The following is a 17,536-nucleotide window of genomic DNA, read 5'->3' as shown; positions in this document are numbered from 1 at the left end:
ATCTTTCCTTTTAAAAAGTTTAACAATAATACATAATAAAAATACTAAACATGTGGTAACACTAAAAAGTAATTGTTTTGCTTTTTTTCAGATAAATTCTCTTACGAATCCTGCCAAACGCAATTACTGCTACTAAAAGTATGCTGTGTAAAATTCTCATTTCAACCATAAACGGAAGTTGGTTGTAAAAATGCGTAGCAACTCATCCGTATACAACTAAAAAGAAAAATATAAATATAAATAAAAAAAAATACTACAGAAAACGCAAAAACTTACACCACATCACATTACTTTAAGTTCTGCCTTAAATCGATGGGCAAATTGTGGCACGTGTATTTATAGCTGCCACCCATACTACAGACGTAGTGTTTTGACTAAAAATATAAACGGAAGTATATACAATTGTATATGCTTATGTAAAACTGTAGTGTATTTTTAGGCGTTTAGCACTAGAAAAATACTGCTACAGATGTATGTAAAGTAGATTCAGTAAAATTTGTATAAAAAAATTGTTTACATTTAAAATTATAGACACGCTGGCTACCAAACTAAGTGTGTTTGTAAGAGTTTAATTAGGGGAAGCTGTACGAGGGAAGCTTAATATTAGCACTCACTCTTAAAGATATGCAAACAAATAGATTACAAATTAGTTAAACTTGGATAATATTAGCTTTTGATGGACTTATATATTGAAAGGTTTCTGATTATAAATGTGGTCGGAGCAAGTATTACTATAATTCTGTTCTCACATGCTATATTATAAATACCATTGATTCTACATATTAATAAAAGATGTACAATAGATCCATACAAGTTATAATATATTATAAAATACACTTATTGCTGATATTTAAGAACTATAAATATTTTCTTTTTCAATTATTTTAAACATAATGAAAAATATATTAGTATTGTAATAATTTTCTTCCTCAGCTAATATGCATTTTTTTAAATAGGTGTAGTCTCTTTCAAACGTATTTAATACCCAATATTATTTGGTCACCGTTATGTCCTTAGTAAACAAATTAACCAAACTAAATTACGATAGCTATGAAAATGTCTTGAAATTCCGGTATTATATGAGTGAAAAATGTTATTTACAACGTTAATATAATATTCGTAAGATAAAACAGAGCTCATACGAAAGTAAATTTTTAAACGTAATTGAGTATAACACGCGCCAAGCAAAAGCTACCAATCTGCATAAAAATCATACTACCACGAAAGTCAAATAGACTACGAGCAGCATTTTCCCTCGTGCTCAAGTCTGATTGTCAATTACCCTGGCATTTATTCAAATAGGCTTATAACACCACTTCACGAGGAGCACAGCAAAGCATAAACGATGATCATCAGGAACGTTGGTTTAAGTAAGCTAAGCAGCCTAAGGCTAAACGAAATATTTTTTTACCTCTACTCGTTAAAATATTTTGACAAAATATAAACGGAAAATATATTAGGCGCATCTGAATGTAATTTACGCAGAAGCTTATACCAACTGTGTGTAAGGTAAACAGTCAATAAAACATTTAAAGTGCAAAACTCAAGCGAAGTACTGACTGACTATCTGTACGAAAGCACGGTAATAATCAATTATTGACATACAATGTCCGTGGGGCATAGAAATATTAATGTAATTTATATGTGCTCTGTTTAGAAAATTTTTCCTTAAATATCTTTATTTCTGTATACCACTGCAACGGAATTTAATCTAAAAGTTTCAGGAAATATTGGAAACTTTAATCAAAAAATTTGCTAAAAAAAACAAAAACAATTCAGTGGTATCAGAATTGACTTTTATGGTCTTTAAGAGTTTCGTCCAGCAATTTTATTTACCTACATTTTTCCGTAGTACAGTGCAAAACCTCATTTGATTTTTCAACCCATATGTAAGTAAATAATGTATTTGTGAAGTTTATGTTACTAAAAGTTTATACAATTAAGCCAACAAACACAGCGAACAACCAACACTGATAAGCCAATAAAATTTTGATTGATTTTCACGGCCAAAACAAACAACAAACAACAAACAACAAAGTAAAATTTCTGTTAAATTGTTTTTATTTATTTATTGCTGTTGTTATTGATTTAGGATACTAATAATTATGTTCTAAATTTTATCTATTATATCTATGACGTTGTTACTCATACGCCGAGGAGTAGACACGGGCACAAAAAAACAGATATAGAATTAAATAGCGATTACTTTGTACATTACTTAAAACGCAAACTTGAAATAAAAACAAATAATCTTTAGTACAATAAAAACAAATCAGTTTATGATATTTATATAAATGATGTATTCATTACATAGTCCAAAAACAATATTTGCATAAACAATATATACCACATACAGTTTTTGAGTTTTTATTTAATTTAGACATAAATATATATATATATATATATTATATATTACTCCTTGTAACTCCTTAGTCAATTTCAGTTATGAGTACGTTTTGAAAAAGATATTTTAATAACTGAGGACACAAAACCTACGAGATAAACGTAGAAATATTTTTATGATTATATATTTACGGTAGAAATAATATTTTTCCGAAGTCACAATACAGACTTGGCATTATAATAATTTTAAACCTGTCGCGATTATATTTTTCAGTATGCAATCTCACATCTTGTGCTAACCCCGGCTGTGTATATAATAAAATGTAAAATGTAAAATTACATTAAATATGGCAAAAATGTATAAACGCATATGGACAGAGATAAAAAGTGACTTGTAACATTTGGCTATGTTAAGACCAGATTTGTAGTCAATAAAATGTTATGAAATTGCAATTTGACTAGCAGCAATACACTGAAGCACATTCAGTTTAAGAAATACTTATACATAAAAATGTATAATACGTATATACAAACTCCATATGTTATTGGATGTACTCGAAGAAACAAACAAATCCGAGCATATTTTTACTACCAATATAAAGCTATATAAGCGCACATTTTATGAGAAATGCGTTGAAAGAACATAAAATCTCAAATTTAATTTTATCTGAAACTGCAAAGCACAAAATAAGACCAATGGCGATATGAAAGGGTACAGTGGATACAATAACAATACAATGATAACTACAACAACAGCATTTATTATAGTTTTATGTTTTATATAAAAAGTTAAGTCATTTATTTACAATACAAAAACAAATTCAACTATTTTGGCGTTTAAGATTAAAATTGCTTATCTGCTGCACATATCTCACCATTAACACTTATTGGTATGGAGAATACTTAAATAAATACTTAAATACTTAAATAATTGATACATAATTAATAAGTACTTCTTATGAATTTTATGTTTTACTAAAATTTTTTTTGTAGTTTACCAAGTACAAAGATGAGCAATATGACGGAATTTGAGCTCAGTAAGAATATCAATGTATGGAATTTAACATTTCGGTTAAACTTATTAAACTTAACTTATTTTTGGACTTCAAGTTGCATAGATTTACACAGACTTTCTTAATGATAAAAATCAAAAGTACGGTTTTGGGTCAGTTGGGTAAGGTGTGCTGACTCTGAGCTTCAAATTTGGCAGGACACGAGTTCGATTCCTGGTACCAGCAATCTCAAAAAATTATTTACTAATAATTAAATACAAGAATTATTTTCGAGACCACTCATGATGGGTATTTGGCAATACTTGAAACAGCTGTATGGTCAGATCAACCAAAATTTCAATTTATTAAAATAATATAAAATGAGTTTTTGTTGTTGTAGTTTACTACTGTTCGAAAAACCTCTTCATAAAAATGATAAGATTATCTAATGAAGTCTGTTGTGGATTTCAGGAAATTAAAATTTCATCTAACGTTTTGAATTTGAAATAAATGTACATAAAAATAAGGCACAAATAAAAATAAAGAAAAGCAGAAATCAAGAAATTTTGAGATACAATCAAGTACAAAAAGTATAAAAAGAAGCGTTGAGAAGAAACTAAAACAAATGCATAAAACTTTGCACTGCCTACAAATAAATTCAAAACTTGTACCAGGAACATGTCCTTTATGGCTCGTAAGTGTGGCTTGCGGCGACATTGGCTGCGTACAAAATATAGTGCGAATGTGTAACTATATACATATTCACACTGCCTCCAGCACTTTGGGACTGAAGGAGCAATTTCATATATACATTTATATATAACAATTATACTGTGTACGGCAAAACACTACGCAGCACATATGTACATGGCTTTAATGTATAAATTAAAGCACCCGAAAAAAAGTTTTTTTTAAAAAAAAAATCTAAACAAGAAATTATTTTTAATTTTTAAGGTTTCGAGGATAATAAGCTACTTGAATGTGAGACGTTAAATTGGGTTAGGTTGGCACATTTCATCGAACTTTGAAAAGACAAATTATTTAAATATTTTGGTTTTTCCTTTTATTTTTATTTTTTTTTCGTGTAATTAACAACCGAAGTAAAAATTAAATACTTCAAACAAAAATAAAATATTTACACAAATTTGCATATTTAATTAAGATCTGCGTGTAGGCGGATGGTTGGTCTTTTCAGGAAGCGATTTAAATGTGTTTAGGATTTTCGTTTAATTTACAAAATGAAACCCAAATGAATTATTTCTGTACTGTATTTCTATATATAAAAACTGTGCTTAGATTAATATATATTAATCATAAAAGAACATAATTAAAACATTTAAAATATTTAAAATACTCAGTTACACGAATTCTGAGAGATGTACTCATTTTTCGAATTTTCTCAATTCTTTTGGATACAACAACAAGTTGGGACTGCTTTAATTTTTATAACAGAGCTTTTCGTGATTGTGTAGCTTTATTGCCAACTTATCGATATATCTGTATATAGAGAAGTGTATTCGGTTAAGGGAAGTTAAGCACGCACATGTTTAATAAATCTAACCAATTGCATTTTTTTCACTTTTTCCTTTGTGTGTAACATATCATTTAAGCAATACAACGCCATACGCCGCCTTTCGCCAACAATGGATTTAGCCAGCTCAACTTGGTAATCATTATAAGCCTACTAGTTAACTATCAAATTGAGCACATAATACACATTAAGGGAGTAGCGAGTGGAGGGCTAAGGGCGATACTTAACAAAATAAATTGTATGTTATCATTTGAAAGACAAAATTAAGTTTCAAAAATGGCTTAAATGGTACGAGTTAACCGTATAGCAGGCGTTAGATTTGTAGGCATGTCCCTTTGGAATACATATAAGAAACAAGCACAGATAGACAGAAAGGTCAAATAGCATTTAATTAATAAAACCTTAATTTTGTTAGTAAAAAATGTTATAAATTTTTCTATTAATTCAATTTTATATAAATAGACACTAAATCTATAAATATTTATAACTATAAAAAGGCATAAATTGGATATGTAAAATAAGGCTTATCTGAACAATAGAAAGTAAACCTTAATAAACAACTACACAAAAGAAAAGTTAAGAAAAAGATTTTTTTTATTTGGGTGAACTATAAAAATTCAAATTGAGCAAAAATGAAATCCCTAACCAGCAGCTTTAACACCGAACTGTCTTGACGGAGGAGACAACTCACTTATCCGCGTACATGACACAGCAGGCACCATGCGACAACATGGCACAATAGTTCAATAAGGCATTTGCCAGCAAAATTTATTGTTACTTTGTATCGAGTGGTTTAAGGGTTTTACACAAAAACAACAAATAAAGTATTTGCGAAAAAATAGCAAATTTGAAGTAAGCTTAGCAAAATCAAAACAATATATTTGTATATATGTAAAAAAAAATCAATCTCAAAAACAAATATTAAACAAACTGTCAAAACAAAACAAATCTGAAAAAACAAACCAACGAAATAAGGGAAACTCAAAAGTGGAAATGTGAGTAAAAAGCATCGTAAATGGAAAATCAACTTAAATACACCAAAAGAAAAGAATAACAAAATCAGATAGTGAGAACGCCAACACCTCACAGAGTACATATCAGATTACATGTTGATACCTATCTATCCAATACTATCTAATAAGATTGAAATCTATAAATACATACCAGCCACGAAGACGCTCGCTCGCTATGTAAAAAATATTAAATAATCATGGTACAAAAAAAAAACAATTCATTTATTTATTTATTTATTTATTTTTGTTTAATAGTTTTTTGCAACTAACCAAATCAGTCTTTTTATTCTTAATCTTAACTCAACTACAAACTAACATCAGTTTATATCGTTTCTCGGTAATAGGAAGAAGAAATTCAATGAATTAGAAAAATTGATGCCACACAAAATTTAACTTATTTTCACTTTAAATCTCATAGCAACTTCTGGGCTAAACAAGAGAAAAGGTCATTTTTGGTACAACTTATAAAAAATTCAATACGTTGAGCAGAACAGAAATCCTTTGCACCATATACCAGCACACTTGACGTACACATATTTATGCAAATTTGGTTTAAGCATGTGACAAGATTGGGTTAACCCTTTGAATTATGAAATACAGTTTCCTTCATTAACTACGTTAGCTGCACAATATTGCTCGGCAAAAGGACGAGAAAATCACAAATTTCGATACAGTTAAGAAAATTCCAATATAAAATATTAAGTAAAGACATTTTAATGCGGAAACAGAAGATGTAATAATTTTTTAAAGAACTTTTCTCAAGCTTCTTAAAGATGAAAAATTTGACATTTATTTTACTTAATAATTAAAAAGAAGTAAATGGAGAAAGGCAGTCAAACTAATTATATAGACTGCCTTCGAACTCGTGTCCTGCCAAATTTGAAGCTCAGAGTTAGCACACATTAACCAACTGACCCAAAGCCGTACTTGACTTTTATGTCAGTATGTTAGTGCTGTTAGTGCTTTCATTAACAAATACACTTGCTGTACTATATATATATATATGTATTATATTAGAACGAAATCATATTTTATATGATTCTATTAAAGAAGATTTTACAAGTTAACATAAAATATTTACCATGATCATTTAAGAGTAAAGTCAATTTTACTTACATAAACTTTCAGTATTTGTTAGTTACTATATATATATATATATATATTAAATATTCATTACAGAATCATAAAATTAATGAAAGAAAAAAAACTTATTAAAACGACAACTTAAATCAAGGAGAGTGTTCACTTAACATAATTAACTTTAATGACATTTCTACTTCCCCAACCCGAGTGAATAAAACTTTGGCAAAGTGTTATAAGACCATTAGAATGCCATTAGAATGGCAAAATTTCCTCTTAAGCCTTTCCAACACGAAAGCAAGAAGCAATGTTAGCAATGTTGATGGGAAGAATATATAACAAATAAATCAGTTAGAAAGGAATTTCGTAATTAAAACTTGTTAGCAAAGAAAAAATAAATAAAAATATTTACAAATACTTAATAGAATTTTTTATGAGAACATTTACTAGCGTCTCACGTTAAGTAAAAAAGTAAGTAATTTTGTTATCATAAATTTTAAAATATAAAGAAAGCAATAATCTAGCAAATATTAAAATAAAACAAATATTTAAAAATAAAATTCAAAATTAGTAATGAAACCTGATAAATTGCTGAAAGTTTGCTTAGCTCTTATATAGTAAAGCAAAACAAATACAAATACAAATACAAATGCAAATGCAAATGCAAATGCAAATGCAAATGCAAATGCAAATGCAAATGCAAATGCAAATGCAAATGCAAATACAAATACAAATGCAAATGCAAGTACAAATACAAATACAAATACAAATACAAGTACAAGTACAAGTACAAGTACAAATACAAATGCAAATACAAATACAAATACAAATACAAATGCAAATACAAATACAAATACAAATGCAAATACAACTACAACTACAAATACAAATACAAATACAAATGCAAATGCAAATACAAATGCAAATGCAAATGCAAATACAAATGCAAGTGCAAATGCAAATACAAATGCAAATGCAAATGCAAATACAAATACAAATACAGATACAAATACAAATACAAATGCAAATGCAAATGCAAATACAAATACAAATGCAAATGCAAATGCAAATGCAAATGCAAATGCAAATGCAAATGCAAATGCAAATGCAAATGCAAATGCAAATACAAATACAAATACAAATACAAATACAAATACAAATACAAATACAAATACAAATACAAATACAAATACAAATACAAATACAAATACAAATGACAAATACAAATACAAATACAAATACAAATACAATACAACAATACAAATACAAATACAAATACAAATACAAATACAAATACAAATACAAATACAAATACAAATACAAATACAATCAAATACAAATACAAATACAAATACAAATACAAATACAAATACAAATACAAATACAAATACAAATACAAATACAAAATACAAATACAAATACAAATACAAATACAAATACAAATACAAATACAAATACAAATACAAATACAAATACAAATACAAATACAAATACAAATACAAATACAAATACAAATACAAATACAAATACAAATACAAATACAAATGCAAAAACAAAAAAAATCAAAAATCAAAAATCAAAAGTATAGATTAAATGTTCCACAATTTTAATTAAACTTAGTGTGTAAATTAATTTATTTTAATTCATTATTGGTAATACTATTAAACGTTTACATATAAACTTTAAATACAGTTCCTCATGAAGCTGGGTTATCAAAATTATGAAAATTTCGTCAGTCTTCATTCGAACCTTAATGCGAAGATTTTTCTACTGTAAACTGAAATTGTAAATTATATCGGAATTGTACTTGTTATATTAAAAATATCGTTGGCATATGTTCAGATGTTCAGAGATAAATCTAAATCTGAGCAAGCTTCGAGCAAACTGACTTCTGTTGTACGTAGCTTTAATTTAGAACGAAAATGCAATAGGATTTACAAAACATATGTACTGAGAATAAAATAATCAATCACTACTAATCAACTATAAAAATATATACAATAACAAAATTAAAAAAAAAAATTAAGAACTACTTAAACTTGTGGGCTTAACACAAACGTAGTATTATTGACTTAGAAAAGGGTTTTCTAAGAGTGTTGGTATTTATAAATTCGGGATCATTTTTGACTCAATTGTATGGAAAGAAAATATATTATAAATTACGCTGTTATTATAAATACCTTACATACCCAATAATCACCCAAAAATCACTTATACGCGTCATTAAGGCAAAAAGATACGCAGCAAGGCCAGACCATTAGTCTCTAGAAAATTCTAAAACAATACAGCAATGCAAACATACATTATTTTTTTATTCATTTGTTGGCAATGTTTTTGCATTTATATTTCAGCTTATATGCAATAAATAAAACTATTCAATTGAAATTGTGTATACATTGTACAATATGTTATACGTCAGAGTGCTCACATTTGAACAATTAAACTATTTTAAAATGACACACCTTTTTTAATGAAAAAATGCCAAATGAATAAACAAATCAGTGAGATTTATAATTCAAACAGGCCAATGGACTCGTTATTTCGAGAGTGCATTTCGTACAATGCAATTTAGAACATTGCATGCTATTGCGACTAAACATGCAATTGGTTCTTCTAAGATATTCTCTCGAATGCATTGAGAACGAATGTAAATATGAGTAAAATGAGAACCTACGACTGCTTTTAAATTTGCGTACATATTAGCTGTTTACGTGCTATATAATATATTGAATATGCTTTTTATAATAGCAAACAGAAAAATATAGAATGACGTAAAAGTTAACTGACACTGAGTCAAGGCTGCGTTGCGCAAATGCTTCCTTATGTTTTTAGCAAGCATCAGATAATTCTAAGGAATGAGGGCTTTAGTACGACGAATTAAAATGCTACTATTAACATAATATATTATTTTTAATGAGTAATATTAGAATAGGTAATAAAAGACTTCTTCAATATAAGAAATTTAAATAATGTATTTAAAGTACTATGCCAATATAGTTATAGCATATAGCATCTAAGCCACCCATCTCACTGACTAATTTGTGTATTCCTCATAAGCTTCGTGATTATTCAATGACTGATCTAAGATCTACGTATCGCACCGTGCGGTTAGTCATTACTCTAAGATTTGATAGTGCTAAGTAGGACAGCCTGTCTGTTTTCGCATATAGCTTCAGGGCTCTGTCTCTTATGTATTTTTTAACCGGATCTATTCTAATGTCTCTTAGTATGTCATTCGTGCGGCTGTACCATGGCACTTTGTAGTCTTTGAGCCTGACTTTGAGCAGCTTGTAGCTTCTGCATGGTAGATAATAGTAGCAGTAAATAATATATTTAAAGCACTATACCAGTACCAGTACTTGGAAAAAACAATTATTACCTATAATTGAGATTATTTTACACAACTTCTATAAATTAAAAATAACTACAACAATTATACACGTAATATAAATGAAGAACAAATAGAAATTCATTCTAACTTGTGGCAAGTGAATAATAAATTTCATTTATACGTTTCAAACATATCTTTTAGAATATATATATCTTTTAAAAATTATTTTATTAAAAAAATATTTAAGTAGAACGTAGATTACGTATAACTCAGTGGCACCATCGGTGGTATTTCAACAAACATTCCCAAAAAAAGAGAGTTATTTATAAAGAACATTTTATTCAACAAATAAAAGTAGCATGTGTTATATAGTATCTACACTCAGTGCCAGTACTTACATTTTTATTAATGATTCTATAGAAAAAGCGTGTATATTCCTAGACAAAAATTCAATTTTTCATTAATTGAAAAATGACGAAAGCAGCAGTCAAAAAATGTTGACATTGAAAACGCAGCTGGCGTTAATTGCAATTGATTAAATTTTAGTGACTTATGAAGTCGTCCCTGACACGTCTGCGTGTTATTAACAAGTATAAAAAAACACGTGGAAAAAATCACACTAAACAAACTTAAAATAGATTTAGTAAAGTATAAAAGAATTGATACGTAATGTATCTTTTAGTTAAGTCGTACCCCTATCGACAAACTAGACTGTTGCTAGTATTAAGATATTGAACAAATTATATACCAACTATAAACTAACTTAGCAAATCAATTATTTTCTAAGACCACTGATGATGAGTACTTTTCAATACTCGGAAACACCGTTGTATGGTCAGCCAAATTTTAATAAATTAACAAAAATTTTGTCCTTGTCTTTTCTGTACTTCGAAAACCCTCTAAATTTTAAAAATAGCTTCCTTGTCATTATGGCATTACAAGAAAGCGTAGCTTTCTCGGCAACACTAAGAAAACTTTAAATATTTAACATATATATAACAATAATACCTAAAATCTCGTGTTGACAATTAAATTTTCTTTAAAAAAAATATACAAATTAATTTCTAATCAACATTTTATGCACTCATTGCTAAACTTTTGATAATACATATTGTTATTAAAAAAAAAATATTCTACTTACCTTAGCTGTAAAAAAAGAAAAGAGATTTATTGAGATATGTTCAAAACCCTGTGGTGATAAGCCTTTTTTATACAACCCAAGCAGTAATTTCTTATTTCTTAATAAAATCAGAGAATCAAGCTCTTGACTAAACACATATGTGTGTATACTTTTCAATAATGTGAATATTGATTTTTTATTTAAAATCTTTGAAGTGTAAATATTAATTTATACAATCGAATGAACATATTTGCACAATTCATAAGAAATAATAATATAATGCATATTGTTTCTGAAACAGAAATTTTGAAAGACATTTTTACTGAAATAGACAATATGTAAAGCTATTCCATCCGACAATTTAAATAAATACTGAAGTGTGCTTATATAACTCAAATGAAAAAAAAACGTTATAGTCAAGCATATTTCAATAAAGTAACATATTTGATTTTAGAATATATAAAAAAAAAATTTATCACAATGCTTATGCTTATTTCAAAATAATGGTTTTCTAATTTAACATTTATACTATGTTCAGACACACCTTAATTTCGCAGAAATCTTAATTTCATCTTCGTTTCAGCGAAATTAAGTCGTTTTTCCATACAAAATTCAATTTTGAGGTTAGAACGAAATTAACGAAATTTGCCTTACCTTCGTTAAGACGAAGGCTGAAATTAACGGACATTTTAAATGCAACTATGCATCAGAAAAATTTAAAGGAAAAGATAAAGATTAGATAAAGAAAAAATTATATTTTTTTAAAATAAATGTTGACTTTAATAAAACCGGGAAAATATTTTGAAAGTAGTGCAAATTTTTAAATTTGAATATAAAGAAAGAACTGTAACTGTTATTAATTTAAAATAGAGTTTCATATACTTGAAATCCATTAAAGCTAATAAAACTATTGAACGTCATCCTTTATTGTTTTAATAATCAACTTTTAAAGTTTCCCAGATATAAATGACGTTTTCGAATTGTAAACAAAAAACATATGATTTCCTTAATTTGGGGCAGTATGACCACTTTCGAATTTAACTTAATTTCATTTTTACGAAATTAAGGAAATTTAGCTGTCTAAACATAACATTTCACGCGTTCAAAAAATAACAAGGAAAATACGTTATAATGTAACCTAAAGAAATCCTAATCTATTTAAAGTCTGAATATCTAATACTTCAATATAATAATATAGTTTGAATTTTGAATTCGGCTTTTAATTACACAACCGCGTAGGAATTGTGTTACTCATACGTCACGTAGTTACGAATTAATTTCAATTTCTTTTGCATCGCAAATTTCTTCATTCAATCTTTTTATAAAAACAGTAAAATCTAAGAGTTAATACTAAAATTTTTTAGCTTTGTTAAAAACGTGACTTCATGAAAAATTGACACAGAAAAGTTAAAATATACAATGGAATAAAAAATCATTATGGAAAAAAGTTTCTAGATCTTAAATTCAAAATGTCTACTAAGCTATCTAAAGGACGGAATACCTTTTTAAAAATTTGATTTGAAATATTTTTTCTGAATTTTGTTGATTGATTGAAAATCATTGTAATTTTACACTGCTGGTGCCAGCAGCATTAGACACACGAACAATAATCATCATCACATTTTGAGAGAAAAATTAACAAACCAAATCAAATTGACAATTGCGCACAGCTTTTGATGTCAAAATTTATGACAATAATATGAAAAGTATTCCACATCACCCACCTACATATTACATAAATGCGTGTACACATGTGTTATTCTGTGGGATTTTACGTAAAATTATCTGCTGAAACCCAGCACGATTGTAGTAAATTTTATACAATAATTGCGTTGCAAAAAAAAAATAAATAAATAAATAATCATTTAAATAAACACGAAGGCACACACGCGTACATCAATTTTGAGATAAATCATTTTTGATTACAGTTCAATGAAGCAAACTTTTTTGCAGTGTATTCAAAAATGGCATATTACACTGTAAAAATATGAATATACACATATGACAAATTCTTTCAGATTTAGATAATTTATTTAATTTCTAATTAAATATTTAAAAATTACAAATTCAACTGTACATTCTATTATTTAACAAAACACAAAATTAACAAATTATATAAATATTTAATGGGAGTTTGGCTTTTCTGGTTTGACTAGTCAATAATGTTTTAATTAAATAAATGTATTATAAATATTATATTAAAAAAAATAACTAAAATTTAGCTTTGAGTGCATAATATATTTTAGAGCTTATATTTGCAAAAGCAAATTATGCTTTTATTTATCCTTTTTGAATTCAACTCATTAACCATATTTAGGTTTAGTAATTCTAATAAATTGGAAACTTATATCGACTTACCTAATGACATAATTAACACAAACAACACTCTGCGGTTTTAATTTGTCGTAGACTATAGTAGCTTGAGTTACAATCCAACAGTAGCCACCGTGTTTGCCAAGAAAACGATAACGGCATGTTTCCCCTTGGCCCTTGCTTAGCACTGAAAACATAAAGTAATAAAATTCAATTAATTAATTCGGTAAAATTCGGTAAAATAAAACTAAACTTATGACAGAATGAAGTTGATAAATAAAATTGTTCCGAAGGTAATTCAAAGCTATAACATAATATAGTTGCAGTATAGTAGAAAAAAAAACTGTGTTGATTTTATCAAAATTATATATTTTAACTATACCCTGAACGCTAACTTAAAGTATATTCAATTAAAAATTTATTTTAGTCCTAGTATCCTTGCTCATCTTTGGCGCTGTTTTATTATTTTATTTTCTGGATTCGTCTTTGTCACTTAATTGATACATTTTTGGTGCTTCCACCTAGCACTTTGACTATTGCTTATTTTGTTATAACTAAATCGTTGAAAATTTGCATGTGTGGAGTAGTTTTAATGCAAAATTGATATGTATCCAATTTATACGTAATATGTCTATTCAGTAGAGTATGTTTTAATTACTTTAGGAAATGCTGTAAGCATTTTTTTCATAAAAATATTTAATATCTTTTTTATTTTGTAATTTGATGAGCAAATAAAGGTTCTTATAAATTTTTTTAAGTTACAAATTCAATTTAAGTATTAGTGGTACACAAAATTGAAGAATAGTTTATAAGTCATTTTATTCTTTGATTCCTTTGAATGTGTCAAAGAAACGACATTCTTAAATAATACCAAAAGTTCGAGAATATGGAAATTGAGTCATTTTTGCTCCTACAAATTGTTAGAAGTTTAACATTATAAATTCAGAATTCAAAAAAAAAAGGTTTATGATAGAATTGCAATAATAATTTTTTATCCAAAAGTTAAGCACTCATAAAGGTATGTTTGGAATACATATCCATATATCCTTTCAATGAAATTTTCTATGCTGTAACAAACAATTTTAAGATATTTTAAACTTGTGTAATAAATACTTTATACAAATAAATAAATGTGGTTTCGGTTGCAAATTAATAAATTTGAACTTAACTCATTGAACATGTGAAATAATGTAATGAATTACCTAACTTCATACATTGTAACAAATATTATTTAATAATTTAAATTAAGTATTATATTGTCTATAACAAAAACCACAACTTTTACATAACATGGAAACTTTAAGCATTTATAAAAAGATACGTCACAATTAGTTTTCAACTAGAATATGTTCAATAGTTAATATGATCTACAGTTAAATTAATTTAAAATGAATAAAAAATGTTCAACATTATATATTAGGATAATGTATAATATACATAGAAAATATCGCAATGTATAAAATCAACTCTTTCACTTTATCACGCATACAAGCAATGCTTAACTTAATTCAAAAGTTAATAGCAGTAGAAAGTGTTATATAATACAAAGGATATATAAAAAGATAAAGTCGATTATATAATAATAAACATAATGATTTAAATAATTTAAAGGATAGAAGTGGAAAAAATGTTCAAGTACTAAGTTGGCAACAAATAAGGCAGAAAAATTGGCAACAATTTAATGCATACTTTAAGGCGTTGTTAGTTTTAATTTAGTGTCATTGTTTGAGCAAAACCAAAAGAAAACAATTCAGTGAAGAACTTAAAAGATGTTTTCTAAGTACCATTGCTGCTGGCACAATTAGGAGTTCAGTACTAAAATGTTTGAAAAACTTATTCATTATACTTTATTTTATACGACGCACTTACTTTTTACTATCAAAGAAGTAAACTTTACAAATTACATATAGGTATTATGTGGGGGGTTAAAGATTTTAGAGTCATATAATTACTTCATAAAATACATTTCAATTTTTAGTTATGTTAATGTTACTTTCAATGTTACTGCAACTAGAAATGCTACTTAAAATAAAAAACTGCTTTGCTTCAGCTATTAGCAAAGAACCCATTGAGAACTTCCTCGGCTATCACAGTTAAACACTGCCAATCAAATACACTCCTCAGCTCTATAGAGTGTTTTAATTTAATTAGAATCAATAATTTAAATTATTTAAGTTATTGATTCTGAAATTGTTTTATTTTTGTGTTAGTAAGACAATAAACAGCACGTGGCACATATATCTTTTAAATGCCACAAAAGCTCATTAAACTTTTGTATCACAGCCTCAACACAACAAAATCACTCAACGCACAGAATAAATTATATGTTTTGTGCAGAAGATAAAAACAAATTCATTCGTTTAATTTGAAATCAGAAGCAGAAAATTAGTTTTATACGTTTCCTTTCATTTACAAATTAATTTGTTGGGCATAGGAAAAAAGACAAAGAATAGAGAGCAGATAGTCAAGTCAAGGAAGTATAAAAACGAATAATCATACACATTGTGCAAGATTTATATAATTATCATAAAAGTTAAGCCAGTGAAATTAAATATTTTTGATATATGACCACAAAAAAAAACTTTAGGAAAAATTCTAGGCTTTAATTTCTTCTAAACGATTTCAAATTAAATTTATTAGCATAATCTCTCAGCAGCTATTGCGGTGATGTTGTTAAAAATAGCTTTATATTTATGTAACTTTTCACTACTAAGTTACGAAGATATTTTAAGCTCAAAAGTTTTAATAGAATTGTTTTAAAAAGTTATATAACTTGATTTTGACAAGCTGACGCCTTTTCATCAACGTTGACATTATCCCGAAAAAATAATCCAAGAAAAGAATAGAAGAATTGATGCAAGCACATATAACAAAAACAGCATGTTGCACCGTAATATTGCTGCTGATTTTTGCATTCGAAAACTTATTTTCACATTTAACTATTTTAAAGGAGTAGAAGGAATTTATGTTGCTTGCAGATAGCGTACATTTACTCTCACGAGAATTTGAGGGTCAACGCACAAGACTATGCATGCAAGCAGTGAAGTATTGGAGTATTGTAGATTGGAGTTACTACAACTGCAAATCTTCTACAAGCGTAGAACTCACAGAACAGAGCCAAGCAGCGCAGGGATATGTGCAACAAGACGTTTGCAACATATTTCTTCCGTTTGACGTTTTAGTGCATTTTGTTGAATGAAAGAAAACGTTGAGCCAAGTAGTATTAAGGTTTAAATAAATAAACCAAAACAATACGAAAAAAAAATACAAAGCAAAATGCTTTTGGTTTGTTTCAATGTTTCGTACATGAACTTCATTCGTCCTTTACAAAGAAAGTTTTCCGGTTTAAGTAGAAAAATTAATGACAAATATTTTCTCAGATATATAATATATATAGCAATTTTGATGAATGAATGCCTTGCCAATGTTTTAGAATATATATGCAAATATTTTTCAACTCAATTGCATTTTTCTTAGGAAAGAAAATAAGCGAATAGAAGTTCTTCAAATATTTTCACCAAATATATTCTTTTAGGATAAAGTATATGTAATCCACTAAGAGATATTTTTACATTAAGGTAAAAGATCAAACGATATACAGCATTACTCTAATATCTTGTGTTCACACAGGCACATAATGTTTAAATAAGAATGAAGTTGGTTAACCACGTAATATAAACATATGTTTAAAGTGTCATAAAATAATTTAATCAAACATTGAAAATGAAATACAGCATTTAATTTGCCCTCTAAAGTAAAATCATACATATTACGAAGTAAGTCCCCATACTATACTCATACAAGCAATCAGAT

At 27.3% G+C, this 17,536-nt stretch overlaps 1 protein-coding gene across 1 annotated transcript in view; it reads right to left on the bottom strand.

The window, feature by feature from the left end:
* Nucleotides 1–13,764: 13,764 nt before the first annotated feature.
* Nucleotides 13,765–17,536, bottom strand: part of LOC119681749 (protein similar) — a 46,786-nt gene continuing 43,014 nt past the window's right edge. Inside the window, exon 7 of the mRNA XM_038095023.1 lies at nt 13,765–13,910. Within this exon, the coding sequence (XP_037950951.1) occupies nt 13,765–13,910 (146 nt within the window). The remainder of the gene's footprint in view (nt 13,911–17,536) is intronic.

This window comes from Teleopsis dalmanni, chromosome 2 (genome assembly GCF_002237135.1).
Source record: "Teleopsis dalmanni isolate 2A chromosome 2, ASM223713v2, whole genome shotgun sequence".
Classification (NCBI taxonomy): domain Eukaryota; kingdom Metazoa; phylum Arthropoda; class Insecta; order Diptera; family Diopsidae; genus Teleopsis; species Teleopsis dalmanni.
Note: the sequence above shows the minus strand (reverse complement) of the source record. Positions and strands in the feature narration are given on the sequence as shown.